Genomic DNA, 18,949 nt, shown 5'->3' on the forward strand with positions numbered 1-18,949 from the left:
AGGTGGGCATACATGTATTGGCTAGAATTTCCACATAGTATTTTGTACAAAAATTGTGCCATTTTGACAATATCAGATTCAAGAATAAAATTTTCACGACATACTGGAAGCATCAGGTTGAAATCTTACAAAATGGTGGAAAATTATTCAAAAAGCTTTACTAAGCAACTACACACATTTGTGATGCGATCAAGCAAAATCAGTCGGAACTCGGAAATATTGATTTTGAGATATAGCCATACAAAGGAAATATTTCCTTTTGTTTCCTGTTGTTTTGAACACTCTTTAATTGCTCATATTTTTGGAACTGGTTGTTCAATTTCAATGGTGTTTTATGCAAAATCAAAATTTGTAAATGCTTTTTACTGTTCTACAAAAAAACCCGAAAATTTAATATTTCCGAGTTCCGACTGCTTTTGCTTGATCGCATCACATTTGATAATGTTGAATAGACCAGAAGTTGGTTTATCCAAAAAAAAAAAAAAAAAAAAAAAAAATTACTCCAATTATGTTATTTTTTTTTACATTTTACTTTATGTGGAATATAATTAATTGAATGGATATATAATTGAAATGAATATAATTGAACGGAACACAAACCATCTACACACATAATAAATAGAAACTGAACTCATTGTATACAAACACACATACATAACTGAATTTCTACAGAATTAATGTTGATCAACTTGCAATAACAAATGTTATATACAGCTATTTATATCAAGTATTTATATCACATAAATAAGCTACTGGTATCAAATGATAACACTTCTTCTTTTTGTACATAAATTAAAAAAAAGTAAATAAAGTTGCAGTGTATAAACATGCACATTTTTAGAGATACAAATTTTCACACTCATATAGTATTTAAGTAGTTATTTCTCCCATATGTGATACGATCAAACAATTGGCTATTCTAGTTGAAATCCATACACCCCCTATGGATGACATGATCTTAATCTCCCACACAGGGAGTGTAAATTTCAAATGGGGTTATCTGAACGGGTGACTCCATTTGAAATCTATACTCCCTGTGTGGAAGAGGCACAATTCCTCATTGAAGTAGAGGATTTATCTGAGGTTGATTTTCCCATCTAAGGACCTTTTGAGTTGGCAGTGATAGGGGGTGTATGGATTTTGACTGGAATAGACCATTTGGTTTATTTGATGGCAGATCATCCACATACAGCAGTTTGCAATTGTGCAATGTGTTAGGTACATTTACAATCTTGGAAAAAAAAATGTCATGGAACACTTTTATGCACAGAACAGAAAACTACTACCCCTTTCCCCTGTTCAATGTTAAGGAATGCCAAAATCTTCAGCAGTTTTCCAGTGTGTTCCAACATTGATTGATGGCGAGAGGGGAGGGGCAAATCATTATTGTAGATGTCATATTTGTACAATATACATCTTTCCATGATCATAACAAATTCTGCACAGAATTTCGACAAAGTGTGCCAAGTGTTCCAAGTACTTTTTTCTAAGATTGTAGGTACATAGACTGCACAAAGACATTATTTAATCTACGGCTGTAAAAGTGCAGCTCTGGTTTGGTAACATATTATATCAAGGTCAACAATATATATGGATGACCTCGCAGCCATGTTGCTTGATCATATCACATATGAATTTATCAATAAAAACAAATAAATAATTCACAAAATTGTGAGCGAATAATTACCAACAATTTTGGAATTTCTGATAAACAGTATGCATAGTCTTTCTTATGGAGAACGAGTTCCACAGAAAAAAATGTTCAGAGCTGGTGAGAGTGGCTCAGTATGCCATCAGTGTGTGATACGCATTTGCATCACCAGCGACGGGTGAGCGTATGGACAAATCGCCCTCCTCCGTGTGTGAATACGCCCTGTGGGATTAGGTTAGCACACACAAAATCGAAACTGCCACTGCAAAATCCGACATGGCATTATTCTCAACTTGAGATGAGACACACTTGATTTGCGACACAATCTGGTGCATGGAGGCCAGAGGAGGCATTTTTGAAAATTGAGTTTCTATAATAATTACCTTCTACAAATATTAGGCTATTATATACCGAAAACACCAAAGGTTTAGCACACTTGGTTCTAAAGTTATGAAGTTTTGTGATGTCTATTTTCTTATATATTTCATTGTTTTTTACTCCATATTTTTGCTTTTATCTCAATATAAAATTTGCCGCCTTTGGCATTGATGGACCAGATCGTGCCACAAATACTGTATTTAAACCTTAACCCTTTGAACCCGACGAGCCGCCATAACGGCTCACGGTAACCTGTACCGTAGTCCCGATGAGCCGCTATAGAGGCTTCTACCATGGTGTGTCAAAAACCCGAAGAGTCGCTAAAGCGGCTCACGTAACATCAATTGCGATATGTTTTGTTTACATCGGAATCCTGTGGCCATCTGGGAGACCGGGGTTCAGGGGCCGGGACATTTTCTGTTGGCGTGACGGGCAAAATGCTGCGGCGATTTTCGAGTGCATTAGGAAGCTCAGGGTTTGATGTACGGGACTACGTGGTAGGCCAGGGTTCAAAGGGTTAAAGTTGTTCATCATGCTAAAGACAATTGAGGACTCCAAACCACAGGAATGCGAGGCTTTTTGGGTCCATAGCATATTCGGAAGAAGTAAAACTAAGCTAGGTGGAAAAAATTGAAAAACAATTGAGGTATTGAGCATTATTTGTTGCCTCACAATCATAAATATATATATTCTTAGTTGCTTTGTTTGGCACATATATTTTATGGATGGTATCGCTACAATTTTGGTACATGACAAAAGAGTTGGTTGAAATGTGGAAGTAGAAGAGAACAGGAATGTCTCTTCATGGCCGAAACATCACATTGCATCAGAAACATTACATAAGACTAAAAAAACGCCTGTTCCTTCAAAATCACAACCAGCTTGTATAATTATATTATTTTGATTCTTGATGCTGGGCTACCATAAAAGTGAAAAACTACTGAAAATAATTTGTTTGTAGTTTCATTTACCCCTTTTCAAGCCAACATGTTTAGGTCCTCATTACATACCTCAATGTAATATACAGGTCCTAAAATTGTTCACTTTTTTTGCTCACAGTGAAAAACTACAGGAAAGTCCAAATCCATGTTAAGTTGTGATATGGGGCCAAAAAAATTTACCCAGTGAGCATTATTTTGGGCAAATTTTACTAGGATATCTGCACGCACAGCTCGCGAACATTTTCACATTGGGTTCATTTTCGTGCAAAGCGTGCAAAAAATGTGTGCGTATTTAAACAGTACTAAGAACAAGGATTATTTCCTTTTTATCTTTGAGTTGTCGGAGGAGGTGTCACCCACTGCCCCTGTCAGGCATGTCACTGTGGCTGTCAAAATCCACTTCAATACCAATATACACACAAGAGGGTCTGTATTATCATTGGGAAATATGCTTAGTGATCAGTCCCTGCAGGTAAATTAGGTAATTCTTGGCCAAGTTCGAACACTCCGAACGCTAGTGACTACACGATAAACACACACATACATAGTGTGGTACAGAAGAAAGCATACATGCGCCTTAGTGTGTATACGCTTAGTACGCTTCATGGACGCAACAGGTACGTTCAAGCTTGGCCAAGAATTACTTAATTTACTTGTAGCTTGTCAGATCCATAATGTAACAATGACACACAAAAACACTATGTAGGTTGAATACAAGAAGGCTGTAACTGTGTGATAATAACAAAGCACATACAGCCTTCTTGCAGTCAACCCACACATTGACAATGGGCTATTCCAGGTGAAATCCATACACCCCCTATGTAAGACATGACCTTAATCTCCAACACAAGGGTTGCAGATTTCAAATGGAGTCACCTGTTCCAGTAGTTCCATTTGAAATTCACACTCCCTGCATGGAAGATTAAGGTCATGTCTTCCATAGGGGGTGTATGTATTTCAACTGCAATAGCCCAATTTACTTCGTTCAAGGCACAATATGGCTTTCATATCATTTGACACTAATAATATATGTGGATCCTGGGTTTCTTTATCCAAAGTCCGTTCAACCAAAATTCCTTCCCACAAGGTAATAGGCGTATTGCATAACAATAGCAGAGCTTGGAGGTTAATTCATCTTCTTTGTTATATAATAAATAATAACTTTGGGGCTTTATAGTGCATGAAGCCAACCCACAGGCCTCTCCAAACTTTACATATTTTCACTGACCACTGTGGACCAAGACACACCTAATCACTATCATACAACATTCAGGAACACAGCTCAATATAGGTGCAGTCTCCTAGTCTACCAAATATAACCATCGCAAATCAGGATAAGCTCCCCGAGTAATGTACAAGTATAAACGAGGTAATAAGACGGCTAATTCCATGTCCAGGGGAATTTTAAGTTAGCTGAATTATTTTCACAAGAACATTTTCCAACCACACCAGGGTTCAAACTCTGGACCTCTCGCACCGAAGTCTGATACCCATCAACTACGCCAACTTGACTGCCTAAATACACCCATTGTATTGTGGAGAGGAATTTTGGTCAAACTGACATCCGGGAGAGAAACCCGAGGATCCACAGTTTGAAGACAACTATATACTACAAAATGCATTCTGTTTGCCTATAATATTACTGTCTTGAAGTTATCACAATTAGAGTTATTTACTACATGCACCATGTTCTTTTGGAAGTTAAAAATGTGTGAAAGGAGGGAATTTTTATAATATTATACCTATGGGACTTAACTGTACCTGAACATGAGCAGTCAATATTTGTATACTACCTTTGGTTCCTATTGACTACATAGCATGTCAAGTTCTGATACAGCAAATTTATCTGCAGAAAAGAACTTGATTTTCTTTTGGTCTTAAACAACTTATTGTGTGGAAAACTCATTTTACAGCATTAATAAAATGATATACTGTTTACCCAATATGGAATAACTATTAAAATAGGTTGGTCTTGGTAATTTGTATAATTATGATGCCACCATAAAATACTTGCATTTGCGTCCAACAATTCAAATACTAATGCCAATAAGAATAGTATAAGCACTATGTAGGAGTTGCATTAATTCCAACAACTTCTAATGGTTGGCAATATCTATCATAATTGATGATAATAAAACACACTCATCTAGAGTACAATCTAACCCCTTTACATTGATTCCCAAACTGATTTTGATCCTATATCAATGGGCTATTCCAGTTGAAATCCTTACACTCTCTATGGAAGACATGACCTTAATCATCCACAGAGGGCGTGCAAATTTCAAATGGAGTCACCCATTCAGGTAACCCCATTTGAAATTTACACCCCCTGTGTGGGAGATTAAGGTCATGTCTTCCATAGGGGGTGTACAGATTTCAACGGGAATCGCCCATTGTTTACATCATCTTTGGCAGAATTAACTATTGTATAACTATTACTTAAATTACACACATTTCAAAATATGAGTTGGTGAAATGATCCATTGGGGGAAGTTAGTGTCTTTTCATCCTTTTATATGGTATATAAACCTATTAATATTTAAGCTTACTTTGAACATCTGGAAATAAAGTACCTGGTATGCTAATAAATTGCCACCACAAATAGTGTTCTGCCTTCAAAATTGAATTTTGAAACGAAGCTGCAGATTTCCTGCTTCTGACCCAGTGTGACGTCTACAGAGAGGCGTACAGACAGATGGACCAAGTCAATCTGCGAAGTCAATAGCATAGCTCCCTAAACAATGTAGTATATATGCGAGCATCATTATAAGGCTTAAAAAGGTTTGAATCACTATTTTCAGAATGGTCCCATAAAATTGAAAAACTGCATATCTAAGGTTACCAAACATGTTACCATAAAATAAGTCCCTTCTGATTTATATATATTATAGTAACCAAACCTTTTCAGACCTTATAATTATTATTTTATTATTATTTCAAGGTGCATACATACCCATATTTATAACACTACATTTTTAAAAATTGCATTCATAAAACATATACATTGCATCAAATTCCATATGTTGTTCATTGTCAAACGCTTTCATGCCAATAATTTTTACAAAACTATGCGCCCCCTCTCAGTCAATACATACGCTTTATTCCACACATTAAAAATTGCTATATGATGCACTGCTGGTCTAGAATATTGCATTATGGGTAGTCTATCTGCTGCCCTCTCTCATGAGTAGATAGTAATGACCTCACGGCCTCCTCCCCTGACCATGAGGACTCGTTCCAGACCTTCTGTGAGCACCTCGAGGTATTCCATGTAGTTATGTTCGTGCTTTTGCTTTTGGAGGACCTGGAAGATTGAGGATCACTAGCTGTGCTTTGTGCGATTTTTCCACGATGACCTCGTTGAGTTTAACAGCTGTGTGCATCCGTCTCACATTGCTTTCAGACCTTTGAAAAAAATAAGATACACAGACATAAATTAGACACAACACTTGGATTTTATTTTCAAATAAAGGCTGTCAGCTTATCTTTTGTTTGGTGGAAATTGTTTAATTTGTATTAAATAAAAGATTTTAGAGATTTATTTTGCGAATGGCAAGTTGCAAATTTTGACATATCGACAGCCTGCTACGCTAATTGCCTAAGTCATTTTTTGTAATTTTGAGAACAAAGAACAAAATGTGGTTCAAGCATGCATCAGTTACGTAATCACCCTGATTATTTCGGATTATTCCCTTTCATTTGTATCATTATCATTTGTTCTTGTGCAAAGATTGGTAAATAATGTGTTTAAATGCATGCTTGAACCATATTTTGTACTTTGTTCTCAAAATTACAAAAAATGATGCAAAAAGCGTAGCAGGCTGACGATATGAACCAGTACCGGGTTGTAAATGATGTGCTAAATCACCTTCCTAGATGCAAATTGAACGTATCAAATCCAATTTGGACTTGAATAATTGCAGAGGGTTGTGATACCGGATTCAGTATTAATTGAAAACAATGCCATAAAAATTAACATATAAACTGACTGGTTTGTATGCAAACCCTGAATGTGCAGAAAAGTAGGGTTTGGATGAATAGAAATATTCAAAATTATCAAGATGACAACCTTTATGGTTTTCAATTTAAGAATTCTAGATGCTTGATTAGGAAACAGGATGCATAAAAGAGTATTTTGCTTTGATTACTATTATGGCATTAAAGCTAATACTCATCATGCATCTCAGATGCACACTCTTATACCCAACACAGCATTGTTCCACACACACCCCACCCTTACACACCAACCCCACATGTGTACAGACAGCACATCTCCTTAATTACCACAATCCCCAGACACACGCATACACACACGCCCATTCACAGTCGCAAACTCTCTCCTGAATGTTAGGGTCTGGCCCCACGTTGGGCAAATGCCACAATGGGAACAGAGCTGAAAATCTCAAACAGTCTGGCACTCCATGTTAACACACACAAACACCCTCCACACACCCTTACATATGTACACACTCACCCCACACCAAGAAATGTTCACCCCACACACATTTACACACGCACAAGTTGAAAGGTTCAACTCATATTGTTTGAAATTTTTCAAAAAACAATCAAATCTGGCATGATTAATAAGTGTACACACCGACTATTTGGAGCATAAAACCTTTTAACTGCTAAGGCTGCTTGGAACACAAAAAGTGTAACTGCTCAGGTGAAACAAAGGTAGTTACCCTTTTTGTGCTCCAACCAGCCTTACCAGTTAACACATTTGTTCTCCAAACAGTCAACATATACAAACATTGGATATTGTAACAAATATCTAAAGTAACACAAAACATAATAAGGAAAAGTTATATGTAATACTAACCTGACTGGATGACATGAAATTCAGAAGCATGCAATAACATTGACAATGCTAGATCTACACTTTACACTACACTCTATGAAAATAAGTTATCATATATCAAATTCTGAATGGAAACAGCCAATAACGGAATACATCGGCATGTCACAAACAGCGAGCTGAAAATGAGTCATTTCACACATATCGAGTCAAGTCCAAAGTTGAGTCAAAGTCAGTGTCATCCCCAAGACGAGTCACCATCACAGCACTGTTACATGAACACATAACAAGCTATTCGGATACAAATATTCCATGCATATGCTTTCTCAATAAAAGCAAACATTGCGGTAATGCAATGTTACAACACATGTCTAATATTGAGGTCTATAAGGGCAAAAACATGACATATTTAAGATATAAATAATCGACGCAAACATTCAAGGATGCTATTGTGTATGTTGAATTGTAAACATTAAAAAAACATACAGAATGGTAATATTTTGATGCAAATAAAGGTTGATGTGCTAATACGATGGGAGTACCATCACCATTTCTGTTAGTACTTGGCGGAGAGATTGGGGACATTGGAGGCTATCTGAAGAGGTGGATAGCACATGGATGACCAGTAGTTATCCATGACTGTACTCAATGACATAAGGCGGCGGTCAAAACACTTTGTTCTGAAACATTCAGTGCTGGCTATATAATCTAATTTCTTGTGTTGAATGTACAAGCACAAAACAAGTATACGGACCAGAAACATCAGTTGCTTGCCTAATTACTTCAGTATTAGAAAGAAAGTAACGGGTATACTATCATATCATCATATTAAATGTTACTTAACCATTTGATCAAGTTGTGATATATAGCATAATTATAGTCATTCTATATCTTCAAATGTATTATACTTCCAAGTCAATTTTCTATAATTAATGTGACTTTATCTTATCTATTTCAATTCTACCAAATATGTTTTCTTAGATTTGCTAGAAAAACTTCTGTAGCGTTATACTCGTCTATTTTCTGTTTTCACTTGGTGTTAATGCATACAGATTTCACAGTACACTGTTGCCGGCATTGATCCAAAGTCCCGGGATACTTTAATTAGACCAATGCCCAGAACTTGATACTGTAAATCAAATTCCATAACCCCCTATGAAAGACATGATCTTAATCTCCCACAGAAGGGGTGTCGATTTCAAATGGAGTCAACCATTCAGGTAACTCCATTTAAAATTCACACTCCCTGTGTGGAAGATTAAGGACATGTCTTCCATAGGGGGTGTAAGGAATTCAATTGGAACAGCCCAATCAGCAGTAACACCACTACCAACTAAGTAAAGACTAGGCATGTTTTGACTACCGACACTTACTAGAGGGAGGTTTTCATAAAAACAATAAACGGTGGTGATCATTTGTAACGAATGGCCGATGTCTTACAATTCATAGTTGTGAAGTTCGTTCACCTCACCCTCGGGTGAGGTGATTTCTATGTTTGGAATGTCGGACGATAGCTCCAGTGCAGCGGGCTTAGTAGGCGCGGACGTGGGCATATCCTCACTCAGAATAGCACTGAATGAGAACAAATCAAAATTACACTCAATATGGACAAAAACAATGATCAGAAATCAAACCTGAATATGCATGAGAAGAATTTCAATGACAATAAATATGATCAAATAATGAAATGAAAAAAATAACATAAAACAAGTAACAACAAGTAATATGTCTTCATAAAATAATGTGTATCATAATTACTATGTATTTATTTTACTTTAACAGTAATCACTTTATTATAAGCCATAAGGAACAAACAATGTGAGACATGAAACTACAATTGAAATTATTTGGATAACAAAACTATCTGTCTAGTCTCACTAAGGACCACAATGGCCTCAACCCAATGGCATAGTCCAATAACCTCAATTAAACAATCATAATGCAAAATTTGACCTCAAGTTGCAGAGTATGAGTTTTTGTATTCAATTTTTCAAAGGTCATTCAATGAATGTGTAAATGTATTGGGGTTAAAGAACTTTGCCCTGATAGATGAGCATGTTGTGGATCTTAGTGTCTCACATTGGATAGATGGGCTATTCCAGTTGAAATCCATACACCCCGTATGGAAAACATGTAGTTCATTGCCCACTCAGGGAGTGTCAATTTCAAATGGAGTCACCCATTCAGGTAACCCCATTTGAAGTCTGCACTCCATGTGTGGAAGATTAAGGTCATGTCTTCCATAAGAGGTGTATGGATTTCAACTGGAACAGACCAAGCATCGTTTTGTTGGAATAAATGCTTAATTGAGGATAACATTGAATGAATCAAATTTCATTTAGTTTTACACTGACATTTTCCAATCAAACCCGACTCGTGTATCTTGTATGATTTATCCCAAAAGGTTGCGTCAATGGTAACAACTACAAAATTTTTACTTATAAAAACATCAAAAAACACATGATAAAAACAAATTGCACATGCAATACAATTATTTTCATCACCTAAACTTTCTGGTAGCTTGGGATTTTGTTCATAAAATTGTTCTCCCCGAATTCTGCATTTACACATTGACCTCTAAATCATGAAACGGAATGTATAGTCCCAAATGCAAAAAGTGATCAAGTAAATAGGGTCAATTATTTGGTCTATCAATTATTATTAAGTTTTTAGTGGGTTTGCCGTCGGACAAGTTTAGAACTGTCAAGTTTTCGTCAGGAGTAGCTCTGACTTCTTCTGAACAAAGTATCTAAGAATGAGTCATGTAGGCCACCCCTTGCCTGATGGCTCTGAAAAGAGCCATTCACTGAACACTATCCCTTGTCAACAGAAAACAAGCAGACCTCGCCTATCTGCTAATGTGAAAGGTTTGGTGGCTCTGAAAAGAGCCGTTTATTGGGTCTATTTTGCAGATTATCAGCATGAGATTTGCTTGGTAACCAAGTCAAAACACTATGCATTGCAGACAAGCATTCTGCAGTTCCCTGGTATTTCTATGTGATAGCAGGATTGTAATAGAGACTGATACACCACCAGGTCATTTTACTACCTTTGGTTGGAATTTGATCTATTTCTTCACGACAAAAAATGCTTGGAAAAAATCCACTTCCTGACCATTTTTTTTAAAACAGCGAACAAACAACTCTGTTGCACTAATTGGCAAAGACAATTACCACAAAATGCCAGCTCACATACTAAGATGTAGAAGAATGAAAAATAGAATTGGTTAAATTGGTCAAAACAGACACTTGCCCTAAATTGATGGTATCTCATTAGCTCTATCGGGCCCTGATATGGCAAAACTCAGACTGTGTTTTTCTCATATCAGGGACGTATAGACCCACAATTGAGCTAAAAATTAAAGCCATGAATAAGACTTCTGTAAGTTACTCAGAATAATTTTCATGTTAAAAAAGCAACACTCCAATTAACAGGTTTGTACTACTTCAGTAGTCAAGTATGAATAAATTACTGAGATGAAGTATAATCATGTTTTACTTACGGTTTTAAGTTCAGCAACTTCTCATCATCATCGTCGTCTTTCTTTGCCTCATTCTGGGAAGTATCTTCTTCCCTAGGGGTGTTCTCTGCACTCCCTGATTCACTGGGTAGACTCACATCAGCCAGGGGAGTCTCCTCTATAACTTTCTCCCCGCCCTCATCTTCTTCATTTTCTTCATTATCTTTAATGACTTCTTCATCAAAAGGTGACGATTCTTGTTGTTGGAAGCGCACTTTGCGTTCTCTCTGCACATTCAAGTCGGTACCGGATGCAAGGTGATGCAAGTCTATCACACTTTGTACCTGTAAAAAACAATATAATAGTTGGCTGCATTAATGGCTGGTAGGTGAGAGGTATATTGTAGATGACAACTTCTATTACTCCTTATGACCAGAATCACCAGATAAACAATCCTCAATCAGTCACTTATTAACAGCATGTGTCTGTTGATGAGCTAGAGACCCAATGGGCTATTCCATTTAAAATCCACACTACCCCTGTGGAAAATTTTGGAAATATCTGCCACATGGGGAGTATGAATTTCAGATGGAATTAGCACATTAGGTTGCTCCATTTTAATTTCATACACCCTCTGAGAAAGATTCAACCTGAATCTTCCCCTGAGGAAGAGTGAGTTTCAAATGGAGTTGCTGATGTGTTAATTCCATTTAAAATTCATAGTCCACATGTGGCAGATATTTCCAAAATCGTCCACATGGGTAGAGTGTATTTTAAAATAAAATAGCCCAATTCTTCTTTGGAAGCTAGTGTAGTTTGGTTCTCCCATGCGAAAAATATATAACTATATGGTCTTCATTAGCATTCTACTGAAGAACACACAACACTAATCTACACCAATACAAACTCAACAACATTGGGCACTATTTTTATACTTTATTTGGAATTAATCTTTTTGTCTGAATTTGCTCAGCATGAAGAAGAAAGAAAAAATTATTTTCACTTCCTTAGGACTATGTAGCATAAAAGAAGGGTAGGAGAGGCCACAGGCACAGACCAAAAATGATGAAAATTGCTAAAAAAAAAAAAGAGCTAAAAAAAACCAGAGTAAAAATGCAAAATATGGACTGAAAATATAAGAAAACACATACATTTTGGCAATAAAATAAAAAGCAATCAGCTGAAAAGAGGAACTCTGACACCCCTAATAAAAGCTAAGATTAATTTAGGCCAGTCAAGCGTTTTATTTGATTTGATAACATACCACTCTCTTCTTCTCCGTTCTGCTCAATTTCATCTCCCTCAGCAGCTGTGTCCTCTGTTCCATCATTAGTGTTCTTTCATATGTATATGCTGATATGTCACTGGTGGTCTGAAAAAGTAGAGCAAAACGGTTACTATCATGATAATTCTATCAAGTATAATCAATGTCTGTGAAATACACATAAAGAAATTTAAAAAGATGGTTTGAAATGACATTTGCTTGAAGTGTCCTAAAATGCTTATTTTTGGCAAAAATATTTATTTATTTATTTAAACTTTCTTTACCCAGGGTAGCTCATTCAATGTCAAACACTGATTTCCAAGGATGCCCTGCAACTGTGAGTAAACCAATGTGCTTGGATTTGAATAGCACTGCTGACACATGTTAAATTTCTAGGTTGTTTGATCATGTGAATGTGGTGGGTAAAGCCAAAAAAGAAAAAATAAGTACCACTGGTATTTGTTTCCACAAATTTCTCAAACATACACACTTCGAGGGGTCAGTGACTCAAAGACATAACTCCCATTTTTTGCGAAAATGAGCTTTTGATATCAAAATTGTCAGAAACATGAGCACTTTCCAATAAACACATAGAAGTAACTCCATTTAGCACTCCATTGAAATCAATGGCCAGTGAAACATAGACTTTACACTCAATTGTCTCACAATGGCCAAAATGGAGTTCGGTCTTTGTGTCACTCATCCCTCAGCTTGCCCTTCAGGCAAAAATCCAAATGCACTTTCCATTAAACTTACCATTTCTACTACTTCAATCATAGCATCAATACGAAGGTGATATAAGAATGTTGATAAGTCTTTCTTCATTTGTACACTGTTGTCTTCAAGTTCTGCGAGATGTCATTCATTAAGAAAGTGATACATGACTAGTAAATATTATAGCATTCCAACTACCATAGGCAGATGTGTTTTCACATAACCAAATTAATACCACCATACCATTGCATTTATAGCAATTTCTAATGCCATGTGGTTTTGTTTTGTGTCTGCACAAGGAAAAAATCTCCCTAAAGTTGTTCCAAAACCCATAATTGGCTCCACAGGGCATTACAATAAGAATATAATACCTACTTGTTGTATTGACCAGCAACCATTGACAACTGGAAACCAGAGACAACCAAGGACATGAAAACATTGATATTTCATAATCACACCGTGAACTTTAAACACAGATATGACAATTAATCACCACACTGTGGACATGATATTAGACCCATGGGGTAGGCATGTATGCCAAATTACTTCCAAGGTATACAGTGCCCTCTGGAATAGGTCTTGTAATCGCAGAAGGGCAGCCAAGGAGTGGAAAGATGGATAGAAGAAGACAAAAAAGAGTTAGAGAGATGACATCACCACCTTTAAAAGTGCAACAGCTTGTGGGGTGTGCAGCCTGCAGTGGAAAGGATTACAAGCAGCTAGATAATGGGAAAAATGGTGGAGGGCTTCACACAGCAGTGGGTGAAACACCCTGATAAATAAGTGAATAAGTCCCCAGCTGCCTGTCAGTTTGGTATGGGCTTGAGGATGATTACAATTCCCCCTCCCCCACAGACACACAGGCAATGACGTCACAAGTCAACTCATCTACAGTTTGTCCACTCTGAAGTACAAAGTGACAACGCACGTGTACACAGCGCATTATCAGTGCGTAGTGCTGCGTCTCTGCTGCAGGTATGCATGCCTTCAAAGTCGGCACAATGTGTGCGTCCGCGTCTGTACTTTGTACTTTAGAGTAGACTGACTGTATATAGTATGCCTGTATGTAGGGCCACTCATGAAGGACATACTACTGACTTGTACAGGTGGGTGACAAACAAAGAACATCAACTCAGCCCATCAACTCAGGACGTCTCGAAACTACCGACTTGCAACTCCATGCTCATTTCGTGGTAGCAGGTCACATACACTCTCTGTCTGTGAAACATCTTGAAACTTTCAAGTTCCCAATCGGACTCGCAACAAATCCCACAATACAATTGACCAGCTGTCTCTTACAGCATACTTTCTCATCATACATGTATATCAAAGGATACGTGCTACAGTGTATATCCTGAGCTTGCAGTTTTTCCATACTTTGTGTTGCTTCAACAGGAATGGGAGTAACATCAGCATACCACCATCATCTGTACAATAGCTAGTCAAGGAAAAATGGTTACAAATATGCAAGAAAATATGACACTATATAAAATGTTTCATGCTCAAAAAAATTAAAACTGTTGATTTAATATCGTCAGCCTGCTACGCCAATTGCCTAAGTCATTTTTACATGTTTCTCATTTGCAATTTTGATTTTCTGAGTAATAAACCCATAATTAATCAAATTTCCAGCCGCATTTTTCATTAACTTGTGGAATGCATCAAAATGAAGAATGCGGCTGGAAATTTGATTAATTATAGGTTTATTACTCAGAAAATCAAAATTGCAAATGAGAAACATGTAAAAATGACTTAGGCAATTAACGTAGCAGGCTGACGATATGCTGATCACCAGAGGAGCAAACACCTAATTCTGCCTCAATCCGTGCTTTACTGCACCACACTGCATGTATGCAGTGTTCCCAAAACTTTTTAGTGCCAAGGTGCGGCGCATTGTTCCGCCAGGCCACAGTAAAGGCTCAAGAAGCCCAATTTTTAAGTTTCCCAAAAAAGCGCTAATACCACAGGATATACCTGAATTTTCAACGCAAATCACCCAATTGGGCAGAAAAGCACCTGACTTAAAAACTTCCGGTACTTAATGGGAAGTTATTGATCGATCAATAAATTGTCACAAAACCAATTGTAATTGCCATTTGGAGCTTCAGAGACTCAAAACCTTTATAAATCGGCTAAATTGAAAGGAAAATATGTCAAATTACTGCCACAGCCTGACACTGGCAAAAGTAGCCGAAAAAGACATGTTTTTTTGAGTAGCAGCAAGTAATCGCCAAGTAGCCCGATTGTGCGCCTAAGCTGCGTCGTTACCATAACTATGTGTATGTTTGAACACAAAATTAAAAAAAAAGGTGTTTGTTTCTGTTTTCTTCTGTTGACTAAAAAAAAAGATGTAAAAATAAGAAATGGGCTAAAATGTAAATTTTACAACCGCTCATTCAGTCTTCTGGAAAAAGAAAACCAATCTTCTTTTAATATATATGTTTATGGATCATAATATAATTAACCCCATGAGAACTACCTGCCTATTAGTCGAAAAGAAGTTTTCATTATCAGTTGGACCAATCAGCAACATTGTTAGAATAATTTCACCGCGCAAATAAATTGGGGTGAATTATTTGCAAAGCTCCATTCTAATTGGTGATTAAAGGGAAGATATCACATAATTGACCAATCAGAGGCAATGTTAGATCTGCAGGTAGTGCTCAGGGGGTTAAGAATGAACAAAAAACTGAACACTGAGCTCTCCAAGTGTTAGTTTTTACTAATGATAAGGATACGGACAATCCACCAGATATCAATGTAGCCTTCCAGTCTTTCAGCATTTGACGGATACAAAGTGATATTCTTTGGTACTAGTAGAGCATCATGACTGGCAGATACGGCTCGAACAGTGTCTGGAAAAAAAGGCAGACAAAAATAGCATTATGTTTGATTAACTGTTAAATTATACAATTTATGTACTGACAACCATGAGTTGGTGGTGGTGGGGCGACTTGATGGCCTCAGCATGTGGATAAAATTTACCAAACCCATAGTGTATCTTTCTGAAGGCCCAAATTTGCAAATTCCAATTTGTGTAAAATGCTAGTCAAGTCCCTTTGAGAGGGGGTGAGTAGACAATCTTTTAACTCTTTAGACAATTTGCTTGGTAAACTGGGCTCAAAAAGAAACTTAAATTTTTTCACAAGGTCATATCTTAAAATCCTGTGCAAATTATTCGCCTGTGAATGTGGTCAAGGAAGCTGTTTTGTGTCAGTGCATTTTGCTGTTTTGTCAGTTGGAAAACTGCTTGGTTTAGAGCAGAACATGTGTTTAGAGTAGAGTATTGAAGTAATCCTTGTGTAATTTTGGTTCATTTTTATAGACTGGATTTTAAGACATGACCTCGTGAAAAGTTTCTTTTTGAGCCCAGTTTAATATAATAATAATGTCAACATGCTCATGATGATTAAATATAGCATTAGGCATAATTCTGGTAGCACTTTGTTGCAGCAGAGCTGTGCTTTTATTTGATTGGTTTAATAACAAATCTATGTAATTGATTTTTTTTCTTTTCACAAATGCATGCTCTACAACTATTTGAATACTTATTGAGCACTTTCCCAATTCCTGTCTAAGGGGAGCACGGTGGCCGAGCGGAACGGGCTAGGACTCATAATCGGAAGGTTGCGGGTTCGAGCCCCGGCGACACCATCGTGTTGTGCCCTTGAGTAAGGCACTTTATCTCGATTACTCCTCTCCACCCAGGTGTGAAATGGGGAGCTGTTATGAATACTGTCCATTGAGCGCCGCCCAAAGGTATGAGCATGCCTTGGGCATTGTATGGCAGCTGACATATTCTAATGACGGCGGAATAAATGTAAAGCGCTTTGGTACCGGTATGTTCACATGTGAAAGGCGCTGTATAAATACCAACATTTATTTTATTTATTTAAGTATGCATCTTGTGATTATTATGTTTAATTCTTACCCAAAAAGACTTTCCAAGATTTGATATCCTCTGACTGCCTCCATCCATATGGCCAGCCTAGCACCACTGTGTTGTGTTTTAAACCACCAAGACCACATAACTGCAAACTGCAAAATCAACCACTCTTTAGTTAATGAAAACAACAACTACACCTTTGTTGTTGTGACGATCTTCTATATACCACTGATGCTGATGGTTGCTTAGCAATGTGGTCGCCAGTTCTTTTTCCAAGAAGATCATCAAACATGTGACTGATAATGTATTGCCCCTCGTCCCTGTTCATGATGGTCTCCTGTTTTCTGATCTCTATCACCTCCTTAATCCATCTTTAATCTTTACCTACTACCTAAGGTAGTAGGTAAAGAGGCAGATAGATACAAGCGGTGGATTAAGGAGGCGATAGAGATCAGAAGACAGGAGACCATCATGAACAGGGACGAGGGGCAATACATTCTCAGTCACATGTTTAACAACTACACTTATTTGTAAAGTATTAATGTACATATGCCACAGAGCTCAATGTTCTGTGGTCCATTTCAAAAGATGTTGGATTAATATTCCTTGTTACAAAGCCCTGTTATTACATCAAACACAGGATCACTTGTATATCTTTGTGAAATGGAGTCTTTTAATGGACCACAGGGCATGAACTTGTAGTGTATATGATGGTGCTGCTTCTGTGCACACCAAAGAGATTAAACCAAAAGAGTACCTACTCAGACTCTGAAATGGACTGCAAGGCATGTACTTGTAATGTACATGACATGGTGCTGCATCTGTGCACACCAGAGAGATTAACCCAAAGAGTCCCAACTCAAACTTACACAGTGTGTAACACAATGATAAATTCCCATATTGGTTTGTCAAGTATAGAAACCAAAATAGTGAATCTCCTTATTAGAATCATCAGCCGTTTTACTTACCTAGATGTCAACCCATCAGTGACATTTGATGCTACTAGTACATTGACGAAACCCTTCACTTTCTCCTCCATCATCATCTTCCTTAGTTCCTGAAGAGAAAGGAAAAAATAAATATAAATTAGCTGACAAAATTATCTTGAATAGGAATACTAGTATAAAGACAGCAACAGAATTAAGGTACCAGTTATTTTCACCCCTGTATATCCTAAATCAAGACAGATATGTCATAATTAGAACCAGCAGCCAATAGCTGCTTATTTTAGCTCAAATTTAAGACTTTATAATTTCGATGAAATCTGTCAAAAAATAAGACACAATGATTCTAAATCCCAAGGAAGATGCCAATTGAAAAGTTGCAGATTGCTCCACTGGATGCCTCATTGATTTGTACATAAGTGTTGTCGAACAAGAGAACTAGCGCCATGCTTTCCATTGATTAGAACATTAAATTGCAACTTTTGATTTCCTTCCTTCCTTGGGTTTTAGATCACCATTCTTTAATTGATTCAACAAATGAGGGCTTAAATCACAGCTAAAGGGCACAGGTAATTGGCTGCTAGTTTTAATTTTGACATATAGGTTGGGCTTGCAAGATGGTGCTTTGAAGATAGTGGTAGCTCCATTCAAGGTATGGCTGGTCACAGGATCTTATCCTTAAAGGTATGGCTGGTCACATGATCCTAGCATTATATTTTAATTGATTGTACTGTTAGAATTTTCTTTGGGCTTCTTCTATAGAAGGAATGTATGGTTTTGCGACTATTTCCCAACTGCCGAACGTCTTATTGTTTCTTGATATCCACCATGTAGTCTACTACAAATGTTTTATATTTCTTTAAAACTAGTTGTCAGCAAGGTTCTTCAGCGGTCTGCCAATTTGGCACTGTTT

The 18,949-nt window shown here is 37.1% G+C and overlaps 1 protein-coding gene across 1 annotated transcript in view; it reads right to left on the reverse strand.

Moving 5' to 3' along the window:
* Positions 1–532: 532 nt before the first annotated feature.
* The window catches only part of LOC140136238 (solute carrier family 12 member 4-like), a 160,968-nt gene continuing 142,551 nt past the window's right edge, over positions 533–18,949 (reverse strand). The window contains 10 exon segments of the mRNA XM_072157962.1: positions 533–6,253; positions 6,255–6,375; positions 9,209–9,340; positions 11,271–11,572; positions 12,493–12,600; positions 13,249–13,340; positions 14,544–14,633; positions 15,945–16,061; positions 17,138–17,244; positions 18,061–18,149. Coding sequence (XP_072014063.1) covers positions 6,152–6,253; positions 6,255–6,375; positions 9,209–9,340; positions 11,271–11,572; positions 12,493–12,600; positions 13,249–13,340; positions 14,544–14,633; positions 15,945–16,061; positions 17,138–17,244; positions 18,061–18,149 — 1,260 coding nt within the window. The 3' untranslated portion in view covers positions 533–6,151.

The sequence above is a fragment of the Amphiura filiformis genome, chromosome 16 (genome assembly GCF_039555335.1).
Source record: "Amphiura filiformis chromosome 16, Afil_fr2py, whole genome shotgun sequence".
NCBI lineage: Eukaryota > Metazoa > Echinodermata > Ophiuroidea > Amphilepidida > Amphiuridae > Amphiura > Amphiura filiformis.